The sequence below is a fragment of the Diospyros lotus genome, chromosome 8 (assembly GCF_014633365.1).
Source record: "Diospyros lotus cultivar Yz01 chromosome 8, ASM1463336v1, whole genome shotgun sequence".
NCBI lineage: Eukaryota > Viridiplantae > Streptophyta > Magnoliopsida > Ericales > Ebenaceae > Diospyros > Diospyros lotus.
In genome coordinates this window covers 3,946,698-3,959,559 of record NC_068345.1, presented here as the reverse complement: position 1 = coordinate 3,959,559, position 12,862 = coordinate 3,946,698, and the positions used below count along the sequence as shown (strand labels likewise).

Below are 12,862 nucleotides of genomic sequence, written 5' to 3'. Positions count from 1 at the left end.
TAATCCTGCTCCTTTTATTCATCCTATGATTACATGATCTAAATCCAAACATCTTTTGTCCTCTTCTCTCATGCTTTAGTGAGCACTCTAGAGCCTACTGCAGTCCATGATGCTCTCTTGGATCCTCGATGGGTTAAAGCTATGCAAGAAGAATTTTCTGCCTTATAGCATAATGATGCATGGGATCTTGTTCCATTTTCTTTTGATATGAATCTTATTGGCTGTAAATGGGTCTTTCGTATTAAGTATAATTCTAATGGATCAATTCTCAAGTACAAAGATCGATTAGTAGCTAAGGGATTTCTTCAAACTCCTAGTATTGATTATGTTGAAACTTTCAGTTCAGTTGTTAAGGCACTTGCTATTCGGGTTTTGTTTTCTTTGGTTGTCACATTTGCTTGGGATATTCAACAAGTTGATGTGAATAATGCCTTCCTTAATGGTGATTTAACTGAAACAGTGTTCATGTCTCAACCTGAAGGCTTTGTTAGTCCTCACTTTCCTTCTCATGTTTGTCGATTGAAGAAACTCCTCGAGCATGGTATACAAAACTTAGTACTAGATTACAAGGTTGGTGATTTGTGTGAGGAGTTTCTGATGCTTCCCTCTTTATTAAGAAGTCTGCTCATTATGTTCTATTCATCCTTGTTTATGCGGATTATATTTTTGTCACTAGTTCTAATCTTAAAGTTCTTCAATCCTTTATTTGAGATATGGACACCCATTTTGCTCTCAAAACTCTATTATCAGTGAATTATTTTCTGGGCTTTGAAGCCTATAGAGGCAACACTGGTATCTATCTTACTCAGTCCAAATATACAATAGATTTGTTGAAAGAGGCTGCTATGCAAGATTGTAAGCCTTGTTCTACATTAGTCGATTTGGGGGTTTCCCTGACAAATGATGGGGGGTTATTTTCTGATCCTTCTCTTTATAGAACTATTATTGGTTCTCTTTAATATCTTACATATACCAGACTTGATATTGCCTTTATGGTGAACAAACTAAGTTAGTTTTTATCCTCACCAAAACATCAACATTTGTTGGCTTGCAAGAGGTTAATAGCAACAGTTGGACTGGGTTTATTGTTCACTTCTCCTAATTATCTATCTCTTACAATCTATACAGATGTAGATCATGCTGCTTGTAAGGTTACGAGGAAATCTACAAGTGGTTTATGGGTTTTTCTTGGTAAAAATCTATTAATTTAGAGTTCAAGAAAGCAGCACGTGATTGCTAGATCTGTTGGAGAAGTTGAGTATAGAGCTATTGCATAGGGTGCCATTGAAATTTTGTGGCTGAAGTCTTTGTTTTTTGAACTAGGCTATCCATGTTCCAAAGTTCCGACTATATGGAGTGATAATCTGGCAGCAAAGAGTATAGTTGAGAATCATGTTTTTCACTCTCGTACTAAATATATTGAAATTGATGTTCACTTTGTTCGTGAGAAAGTTGAAGTTGAAATCAGATATGTTCCTACACTTTATCAAGTTGCTGATATCTTCACTAAGAGTTTACCTAGAGACATATTTCTTTTTCTATGTCATAAGCTTGGTCTTAAACTGTCTCCTATATCTTTTGGTTTTGCTGTTCCTCTGGACAAGTTGTAGCACAAAACTTCTTCCTCTACGGAGTCTGCTTTGAGGGGGAATGTAGAAGAGAAATAATTTATGTTTATTTTACAATTGCTATAAATTCTTGTTAGAATACTACTTGTGTGCTACAATTAGGATATTGTTAGACTGTTTAAATTATGTTGTTTCAGTTAGTTTGTTGTCATCAAGTTGCTCAACTTGCAAGTTGTTTGTTAACAAGTATTAGCTGAATATAAATACTCAGTTGATTCTTATTTCTGTCATTGAAAGAGACATTATTTTTCAGGAACACTTCTCTCTCTTTCTCTCGTGTTTCCTCTCAGTCTTTGTTCCGCTTTCTTTCTTCATTATTACCTTGAAGCTCTTGCTTCAATACCTTGACTTGAATGCTTAATAAACAGTGTGTGGTCTCCCTTACTTTGCTTGTAGCCCATTCCAAGCATTGCATTTGTTGATATTCCAAACTAGGCTCTTGGGGACTATTGGGAAAAAGGAACTGGTCTTCCTTGTTATTTTATTGATATCAATAATAGAATTTATACAAGAGGTTCCTAAAAATTCTCCTATATTTTAGGACTAGATTACATCAATTTAAATACAATAAGAAGATAAATAACAAAATAGATACAAAAGATAAAAAGAATAAAAACAACCTATCTCTATCTTGATCTATCTTGAAGCCTCCTTGTTGTTTATTTTCGGATCTTTTAACACTCCCCCTCAAGCTAGTGAGTGGATGTCTTCCATTCCTAGCTTGCTTACTAGTTCCTCAAATTTCCTAATAGGCAATCCTTTAGTGAGAAGATCTGCCACCTGTTGATTAGTTGAAACATGGGAGATTTGCAGCAGCCCGGATTCCAGTTTTTCTTTAATGAAATGCTTGTCAATCTCAATGTGCTTGGTTCAGTTATGTTGTACCGGATTATAAGCAATATTGATTGCTGATTGATTGTCAGATAGAAGCTCAAGAGGATATTGTATTTGAATCTTCAAATCTTCTAGGATAATTTTCAACCACAAGAGTTCACACACACCAAGAGCCATAGCTCTGAATTCAGCCTCAGCACTTGACCGTGCTACTACTCCTTGTTTCTTATTCCTCCAAGATACCAAATTTCCTCCTTGGAACATGCAGTACCCAGTTGTGGTACGTCTATCAACTAAAGAGCCTCCATAATTAGCATCCATGTACCCTTGAACTTTTAGAATAGCTCCCGGTGCAAAAAGAATGCCTTTGCCTGGTGTAGCTTTTAAATAATGAAGAATTTTCCATACTGCTTGCATGTGTTCCTCATTGGGCCTATGCATGAATTGACTTACTAGGCTTACTCCAAATGCTATGTTCGGCCTAGTATGTGAGAGATATATCAGTTTTCCTACCAACCTTTGGAACTGCCTTTTATCTATTGCTTCTCCAGAGTAATTTTCTTGTAGCTTGATGTTTGGATCTACTGGAATCTGAGCTCCCTTTCCTCCTAGCAGTCCAGTCTTAGTCAATAAGTCAAGAGTGTACTTACGCTTAGATTGGTAGATTCCCTTTTTAGAATAGGCCACCTCAATGCCTAAGAAATATTTTAGCCTTCCAAGGTCTTTAATCTCAAATTCCTTAGCAAGACTTTGTTTTAGGCCTTCTTGCTTAGCTTCATCATTTCCTGTCACAACAATGTCATCAACATAAACTAATAGAGCAGTTACCTTATCTTTTGTGTGTTTGATGAAGAGGGTGTGGTCCCCTCGGCTTTGTTGGTATCCCATATTATGCATTGCTGTAGAAAATCGCTCAAACCATGCCCGTGGAGAGTGTTTAAGTCCATATAATGCCTTCTTCAATCTACATACTTGCCCTTCTTTGTTATGAGAAAATCCAGGAGGTAATTCCATGAATACTTCTTCCTCTAAATCCCCATGCAAGAATGCATTTTTAACATCTAGTTGTTGTAGTTTCCACCCCAAATTTGTGGCTAATGATATGAGAACTCGAACTGTTGTTATCTTTGCTACTGGGGCAAAAGTCTCAAGATAATCAATCCCATAGGATTGAGTATAACCCTTGGCCACTAGCCTTGCCTTGTATCTCTCAAGAGTTCCATCAGCTTTGTATTTTAAATTAAAAACCCATCTACAGTCCATTAGTTTAATTCCCTTGGGTTGCGTCACTACCTCCCAAGTTTGATTCTTGTGCAAGGCCCTCATCTCTTATAACATGGCTTCTTTCCAATTTGGATCCTTTAGTGCCTCCTCCACTGATTTTGGAATAACACTAGCATCTAGGGTTGTTAGGAAGCTTCTGTAGATAGGAGAAAGGCGATGATAGGATAGGAAATTTGCTACGGGATGTTTGGTGCATGTTCAGACCCCTTTCCGGATGGCAATAGGAAGGTTCAGATCTGGGAATTCTGATTCTGTTTGGCTGGTATTTTGCTCTTCAGATATGTGTTCTTCCACTCTTGAATTAGGGGCTGCAATTGGTGTAGGCTGTAGATCATCATTAGGCTGCCGTTTCTTGTACACATAGGGTGAGCCTTTGTATCGGTTGGTAGAAATCAGCTGCTAGTTTGTTGGTTCAGTGTTATTTGATGGGAAAGGCTTAGGGAAATGGTGAACATAATCACTGATTGAAGAAATCTGGGACTCAATGAAATTATCCATACTAGTTTCCAATTGAGTATGCTCCCCCTTAGGCTGAGAATCAAAAAAGGATTGGGACTCAATGAAGGTGACATCCTTAGAAACATAGACTTTTCGAGAGATAGGATCATAACACTTGTATCCTTTTTGGGTTGGAGAATACCCTATGAAGACACATCTTTTTGCTCTAGGATCTAGCTTGTCTCGGTGGGCCTTGGGTATGTGAACAAAACATACACATCCAAAAACTTTAAGAGGCAAGGGAGAATGCAGTTTCTTGTCTGGGAAGAACTTGGTTAGACTTTGGAAAGGGCTTTGATTGTTAAGAATCTTTGATGGGACCCTATTAATGACATAAGTAGCTGTCAAGTCTGCCTCCCCCCATAGGTATTTAGGAATATTATGATAATGAAGAAGTGTTCGAGTGACATTAAGAAGATGCCTCATCTTCCTCTCGGCTACTCCATTTTGTTGTGGAGTGTTGATGCATGAAGATTCATGGACAATTCCTTCATTTTGGAAGAAGAGATGTAAGTGAGCATTGAAATAATCCCTTGCATTATTTGTCCTAAATTTTTGAATTTGAGTTCCAAATTGTGTGCGAATCATTTTGCAAAAATAAGGGAGAATAGTCCCAATATTAGCCTTATCCTTTAATAAGAACATCGAACACATTCTAGTGCAATCATCTATGAATGAGATAAATCACTTGGCCCCCGACTGATTTGAAATTCTTGAAGGACCCCAAACATCTGAATGGATCAAAGCAAAAGGTCTAGATGATATTTATTGCTAATTGAATAAGAGGTTCGATGATGTTTGGCCATAACACATACATCACACTGAAAAATACTAGGATCAAGAGTTTTAAACAAAGTAGGAAACATTTCCCTCACTAAACTAAAAGGAGGATGACCTAGGCGAAGATGATGAAGCCAAATGGCAGCTTGTTCAGAGGCTGTTTTCTGGGTTGAGTAGGCTGCCTGCAGCTGATCTTTAGGCTTAGTGCTCCTCCCTTGTAAGATATGCAACCCATGTTGCTCTTTAGCCACACCAATCGTCTTCCCCATGTCCATGTCCTGAAATTTACACACATATGGAGAGAAAACAACATTGCAATTGAGGTCTTGAGTGAGTTGTTCTATGGAGATAAGGTTGAGGGTTAAATCTGGTACATAAAGTACCGGATTTATTGACAAATTTGGACCAAAGTTAACTTTGCCTTTTCCTTTAATGGGAATTGTGGTCCCATTGGGAATAGTGATTTGTTTGGATGATGTAAAAGGCTCATAAGTATCAAAAAACTGGAAATTGGGTGTCATATGATTACCACCCGGATTCAAGCAAGAGCGACTTAGAAGAAGAAGTCTTCATAGATATACCACCCGGATTCAAGCAAGAGCAAACAGAAACCAACAACGTGTGTAAACTCAAGAAGGCCTTGTATGGCCTTAAACAATCCCCACGTGCATAGTTTGGTAGATTCTCAAAGGCCATGTTATCTATGGGGTATCACCAGAGAAGAGGGGACCACACTTTATTCATCAAACACACAAGAAATAAGGTGACAAGACTACTAGTATATGTGGATGATATAGTGGTAACAGGGAATGATTTACATGAACAGGGATGTCTTAAGGAAAATCTAGCCCGGAAATTTGAAATAAAAGACCTTTGTCCATTGAGGTATTTCTTGGGCATTGAAGTAGCGCACTCAAAGGAAGGTATCTTCTTATCCCAAATAAAATATGTAATTGATCTACTTTCTGAAACAGGATTGCTAGGAGAAAAAGGGTTAAAAATTCCAGTTGATCCAAATATAAAATTAGGGGCTAATACTGGAAGCAACAGAGAAGTCGATAAAGGAAGATTTCAACGCCTAGTAGGGAGATTGTTATATCTTTCACATTCTAGGCCTGATATATCCTTTGCAGTCAGCCTAGTAAGCCAATTTATGCACAGCCCTACTGAAGAACACATGCATGCCGTGAGAAAGATTCTGAATTATCTTAAAGCTACTCCAGGCAAAGGGATTCTATTCACTTCAGGGGGAGACCTAAGGATCCAAGGGTATACCGATGCTGATTATGAGGGCTCTCTTGTGGACAGGGATCGACAACTGGATATTGCATATTCCTAGGAGGAAATTTGGTTTCTTGGAGGAGTAAGAAGCAAGAGGTGGTTGCTAGATCAAGTGTAGAAGCTGAATTTTGAGCCATGGCCTTGGGTGTGTGTGAACTATTATGGCTTTGGGTTATCCTATAAGACTTGAAGATTCCAATGACAAAGCCAATCGAATTGTTGGGAGATAATCAATCAGCTATCAGCATAGCTCATAATCTTGTTCAACATGACAAGACTAAGCATATAGAGATTGACAGGCATTTCTTGAAAGAAAAGTTGGACTCAGGTATTCTACAAATCACCTATGTTCCATCTAATCAACAAGTGACAAATGTCCTCACCAAAGGTCTCCATAGTACTCAGTTTGAAGCCTTAGTGAGCAAGCTGAGGATGACTGATATCCACTCCCCAGCTTGAAGGGGAGTGTTGAAGAAATAAAAACAGGACCGGGCCGGACCTTGAAGATTCATTGATAATCATCCATTATTATCTTCCTATGTCCTATTTATTTTGTTTTGTATTATCTTGTGTTATTTCTTAGATTTATCTTTTAGTGTTGTAATCTAGATAATAGGGATGTAATCTAGTCCTAAATCTTAGGAGAATTCTTAGGAAACTACTTGTATAAATATTTCTGATTCGTATCAATAAAATGTGTGGGAATACCGCTTCCCTTTCTTCAAAATCTAGATGAAGAGGCTAGACCTTAATCAAGTTCTCTGATTGAACAATGGACAATTCCTTCTTTTTTTTAGAAAATTTGGAAGATTTTGACTAAAATATTTTCTTCCATTATTAGATCTAATCCTCTTGATTGATATCCCAAACTAAGTTGTTATCATTTTATGGAAATTTTGAAAGATCAAACTAACCTCTGATTTTTTCTTTCATAAGATAGAACCACGTAGTTCGAGTACAATCATCAATAAATAAAACAAATCATCTAGCCCCCATAAGACTTGCAACTTTTGGTGGTCCCCAAACCTCACTATGGATTAAAAAGAAAGGTTTATAAGCTCTTTTATTATTCAAAGGAAAGGAAACATGATGATGTTTGGCATGTTCACGAATATCACATTGAAAATTATTGATTGCAAACATTTTGGAAAAGCAAAGGAAACATGTTCTTGAGTAAATTGAAAGAAGGATGTCTGAGCCTAAAATGTCCAAATTTTAGATGTGTTTGAAAGATTGGATGAGTTGAAGGAAACACCATGAGCTTTAGAGAGCATCGATTGAGCATCACCCCAACCAAACTTGCTTGAATCTTCAAGGTAATAGAGCCCGTTTTGTTCCCTAGCAAATCTAATCATCCTCCCCATTCTTAAGTCCTAAAAAACACAATGGTTAGCAGAAAAAATCACTTTGCAGTTTAAATTTTTGGTGAGTTGGTGGATGGAGAGAAGGTTGGTAGAGAGCTTGGGAACATGGAGAACATCTTTTAGGGTGTCCTTGTCCAACAACAGTAACAGAAGATCCATCAACAATAATGATTCTTCTGTTATTAGGGGAAGTCTTGTAGGTGTCAAAATAAATTGGGTCATGTGTTATATGATTAGTTGCTCCTAAATCAAGAATCCACGAGTCACAATAATAAAAAACTTTGGAGTTTTCAGAGATTAGGCACTCACCTGCTTGAGCTAATGAACACACATTAGAAGATTTAGGGAGAGTCAAGAAAGGCCCTGATTTTATCAAGCTCTTCCCTTTGCAAAGGTTCTTCACCTGTGGACTTTGGTTTCTCTTGAGAAGGAGTTCCTTCTCCATATGTTAGATTGGCTTAAGGTTGTTGTTAGCCCCTAGTCCGATTGAGAACTTGGGCCTTTTTGTGGAGTTTGTAGCAGTTCTCTCTTGTGTATCGTGGCTTCTTGCAATAAATACACCATAACCCACCTTGGCTTGATGTTTTCGCCGAATCTGGCTTTCTGTTTTGTCCAAGGCCACTGCTGTCCTTGTGCCCTTTTGATACCATGGCTGACCTTCTGTTTGTTGGGTCTCAAGCATAACTGTTTGTTGACTCTCTTCAGTTCTTACAATAGCAAAAACTTCAGTTAATGATGGTAGCCGCTTCTTTCCAAGTATTTGAACTCGAACCTGATCAAAGTCCATGGTCAAACCTGCCAGAAACTCAAATATTCGATCCCTCTCCATATGGCTTTGAAGAGTATTAGCATTTGTTGGGCATTTCGTCTGTATGTTTTGATAGTGGTCTAAGCCAAAGTCCCCTCATGACATTGTAGTACTCAATGACTGAAAGAGTACTTTGTTTTGTCGTTGAAATTTTTGTCTTGAGTTCAAATATGACCACTACGTTTTGAGCTTTGGAGCACAATTGACGAACAGTTCCCAAATCTCTTGGGCAGTGAGAAGAAACATACAGTTTTTGCTGATTTCAGGTTTCATTGAGCTCCATAATCATGACATATCATGGAATCTTCTTCATCCCAGGCTTGAAACTTGGAATCCTCTTTGCTAGGTCTGGTTCCTTCTAGGTGACTAAGTTTTCCTCTCCCTTTAAGTTGTGTCTTCACAATTTGTGACCATTGAATGTAATTCTTTCCATCAATTCTGTATTCTCTCATATTCGGAAGTTCTCCATTCAGTGAATTAGTTGAAGGCTGCGAAACAAGCTCAGTTGGTGTGGAGGTAACACTTCCTGACTCAATCATTGTCAGGAAAATTATAGGTGGTCAATTATGGCTAGTTAGGAAGAACAGAGAAGCAAGGTGCTGGGCAGGCTGAAAAAACAGCAAGGGCGCAGAAGTGCAGAGAAAAAAAAAAAAAAAACCAGCAGTAAGGCCAATTATCAGTAGTGAAGGCTGATTGAGAGAGAGCCCAAGGATGGTGGCTTTGATACCATGTGGAAAAGAATTTTTTTCTGTGTTGTACTGTGGAACGATACCTAGGTATTTATTACAAGTGTGGATCCCAATAGGCAACCAATCCCAAATAATTAGGGATTTGTCAACTCAATCAAGGAAGAAAAATAAGGGAAACAATATCAATAAGGAAACATAATCTTGTTCTAATAAGGAAAGAGAGATACTTTAGGAAGGAAATAATTATAGGAGAGATTTCTGGATTTCTAACAGCAACCGTAATAATCAATATTCAATTCAAACCCCAACTAATATCTCAATGGATGGTATACCCTGGATCCAACAATGTACAAGGGAACCCAGTAATTTCCCTGGAGACTTTGTGAAAATAACATGTTCCTCAGGAGGGCTCTGTCCTATCTATCTATGTTCTCTCCTAGGTTCATAGCAAGAATCTTGAAATTTTTAGAGCAAGCTTCTTGAGATAAATAAATTAATAAAACCCCTAATGAGCAAGCCTGTTGCCTAATATATATATATATTAACTGCTACAACCTAAAGTTGGGATTTCTTATATCCAAGACTTCATGTTATCAAAATTTGATAGCCAATTGAATAAAATAGGGGCAGATGATACACTCTCAGAAGCTCCTGTATGCGCAACTTTATGTCTTTCCTCACATGGAATCCAGTATCCTATCAAAGGTCCTAGAAAAGATCATAAGATCACACAAATTAATGTATTTAATTTATCACATGCAATAAAAATGTAGAATTGCAAATAATAATAATAATAATAAATATTGGATTTTTACTGTATTTGTATACTTTCAAATTTTGTTTTTGAATGATTTTCAGAACCAAGGGGAACAAATATTTCCCCTCTGAAACTAGGTTGTTTTGATACAGATTTCCTAAAGCAGTTCCCTAAACTAATTCAAAATGTTATTTTTTCCCGCATTTATTTTGGTTCCAGAATTAGAAAACATTTTTTGAACCATATCAAATGTACCGTAAATGTTCAGAATGAATATATCCAGTTATGGATTGCAATTTCGTTATTTCAAGCAGAGTAACATGCTTGCTTTTTCCATTGCTCTGTTGCTTCTTTTGTAAAATCAAAGATGGTGGACTGAGATATGACTGGTGTTCTACAATTTTGGGATGTGAGCTTTCGGAGCCAACATGGAAAAAATAATGAATAAATGAGGAATGCAGGAAAACTAGAAGTTTATATACTGATTCTATGAAACCAATTTGATTTATTGTGCTCCATATTTATAGAATTTGGGTAACAAACTTTATCATTGTCAAGGAAATCTTATGAACCTATGTGGAATGATATTTGGACTGATACCTGATTAGTAATCTGTTTACAAACCTGGTAAAACATGTTTTAACTTATATTATTTATCTTTGACTTGCAGTGTTTGAATTATATAGTCATGCCAAATATCTTTCTGGATTAGTGTACTTCAAACATTTGATTTGCCATTGCAGGACATGCACATGTTGCTGAAGCTCTTGATATACCCCTTCACATATTCTTCACAATGCCTTGGACGTGAGTAGTATTTAAATGTCATTTATGTTTTTGGTTTTTTATCTCTTACATAGGAAGCACAAGCCATAATTTGGATTTCTCCCTATGTTTTTGCAGTAATGTTGCAAGGTTATTTTTCTGTCTTGTGTTAATTGAAATCTGAACCTTTAGCTAACCCCACCTAGTGGGATTAAGGCTTGGTGGTGGTGGTGGTCTTTGAATTGAAATCTGATTGCTTTCATTTGTACACCAAAGATGCTTTTTCATGATTACTTGCTCATTGTCACTTTCTCTGAAATTGTTATGCGCTCATTAGTCCAATAACGGAAAATATATCAATCCACTTCAGTCAGAATTTACTGAGAATTTTTTATTCCATGTACTTTAGTTCAATAACGAAAAATAAATCAATGATCAATCTACCAAATTGCGATGGCTGCTGATATCCATCTTGTAATGCTAAACAGCTGAGTTGTTACTACAGTGTTAGATATTCAAATATTTTGATTCACAAAGCAGGATGAGGTAACATGATTTTTTCTATATCATGGGTTCTGTGACCAGAAACTGACATGGATATGGATTGTTAACAAGCGTTGGTGGATGTGGTCGTGTGTCTAATAAATCTACTGAAAATTTTTTCATACCAGAGGGTTCATAGAAATACCAAAGTGGCTGCGTAAAATTTTCATTCTCCAAATCACAGCAACAGTTAAGAGTCTTTATTCCACTAAGTGGAGTCGGTTGCATGAATTCTAGCTCTCTACTCATCTCTAGGGCTACAAGTGAGTAGAGCCGCTCACGAACGGCTTGAAGCTTAACTCGATTAAGGCTCGTTCAAGCTCGTTATTTATGTTGGAGAATCCCGAATTAGTGGACCCAAAATTATTGGGATTGACATAGTGTTTTTGGTATTTATATGCTGGTTTATCTTTCCTATTGTATCTATTTATCGCTTAGGAATTATGTCCATTTTTCTTACAGTCAATATCCTAGATTAGGAAATGTCTTCTGTATTATACCTTAGAGAATAATGAAATTAGTGTGAGAATTCACCCAAAACCTTATCGTCTTCAATTTAGTTAAATAAACAAACTTAATCTTGAGTTTTAAACTCGTTTAATAAATGAGTTGAGCTTGAACTGTAAGGTGCTCGGCTCGTTTGGGCTATGACAAGCTTGTTTGTGGGTTGTTTGTAAGCTCATTTATAGGTCTGCTTATGGCTTGTTTAGAGTATATTTTGAATTAATGTTTTTTATAATTGAAAATTCTTATTTCTATATTATTTAATATTATTCAAGATTTTAAAATATATAGGAATATACTAAGAAGCTATATACCTACTGAGGCACCTAATAGAAAGGTATCGAGATCAAGATAAGGACCTGCATATGGTGTTTATAGATTTAGAAAAGGCTTATGATAGGGTCCTAGAGAAGTATTATGGAGGGTTTTAGAGAAGAAAGGAGTCCAGATAGCCTATATACAAGCCCTTAAGGACATGTATCACAGTGCAAAGACAATGGTTAGAACATGTGGAGGGGATACTGAACTGTTTAAAATTACAATGGGACTCCACCAAGGTTCTGCACTAAGTCCATACTTATTTGCTTTAGTAATGGATGAACTCACTAAACACATTCAGACAGAGGTGCCATGGTGTATGCTATTTGCAAATGACATAGTATTGGTGGATGAAACAAAAGGAGTGAACACTAAGCTTGAGTTGTGGAGAAACAATTTAGAATCTAAGGGATTTAAATTAAGTAGAAGGAAAACATAATATATGAAATGTAAATTTAGTAAGAATGCAAGAGTGGAGGATGTTATAGTAAAATTGGAAGACCAAATCTTATAAAGAAAATACCATTTTCGATATTTGGGATCAGTGATTTAAAAAGATAAAGAAATTCACGAGGATGTCATGCATAGAATTGAGATAGGTTGGCTAAAATGGAGAAATGTATCGGGGGTGTTATGTGATGGTAAAATTCCATTAAAACTGAAAGGAAAATTCTATAGGACAGCTATAAGACCAGTTTTATTATATGGCTTAGAATGTTGGGCAGTCAAATATCAGCATGAGCAAAAGACAAGCATAGCGAAGATGAGGATGCTAAAATGGATGTGCGGCCATATAAGAAAAGATAAAA

The 12,862-nt window shown here is 36.8% G+C and overlaps 1 protein-coding gene across 5 annotated transcripts in view; it reads left to right on the top strand.

Annotated features, from left to right (window-relative positions):
* Positions 1–12,862, top strand: part of LOC127807529 (sterol 3-beta-glucosyltransferase UGT80B1) — a 36,812-nt gene that overhangs the window by 14,285 nt on the left and 9,665 nt on the right. For 4 of the 5 annotated variants that reach the window (XM_052345447.1, XM_052345444.1, XM_052345446.1 and 1 more), the window contains 2 exons: positions 461–570; positions 10,667–10,730. In XM_052345447.1, the coding sequence (XP_052201407.1) occupies positions 461–570; positions 10,667–10,730 (174 nt within the window). The remainder of the gene's footprint in view (positions 1–460; positions 571–10,666; positions 10,731–12,862) is intronic. The other variant, XM_052345448.1, reaches the window with a different exon arrangement.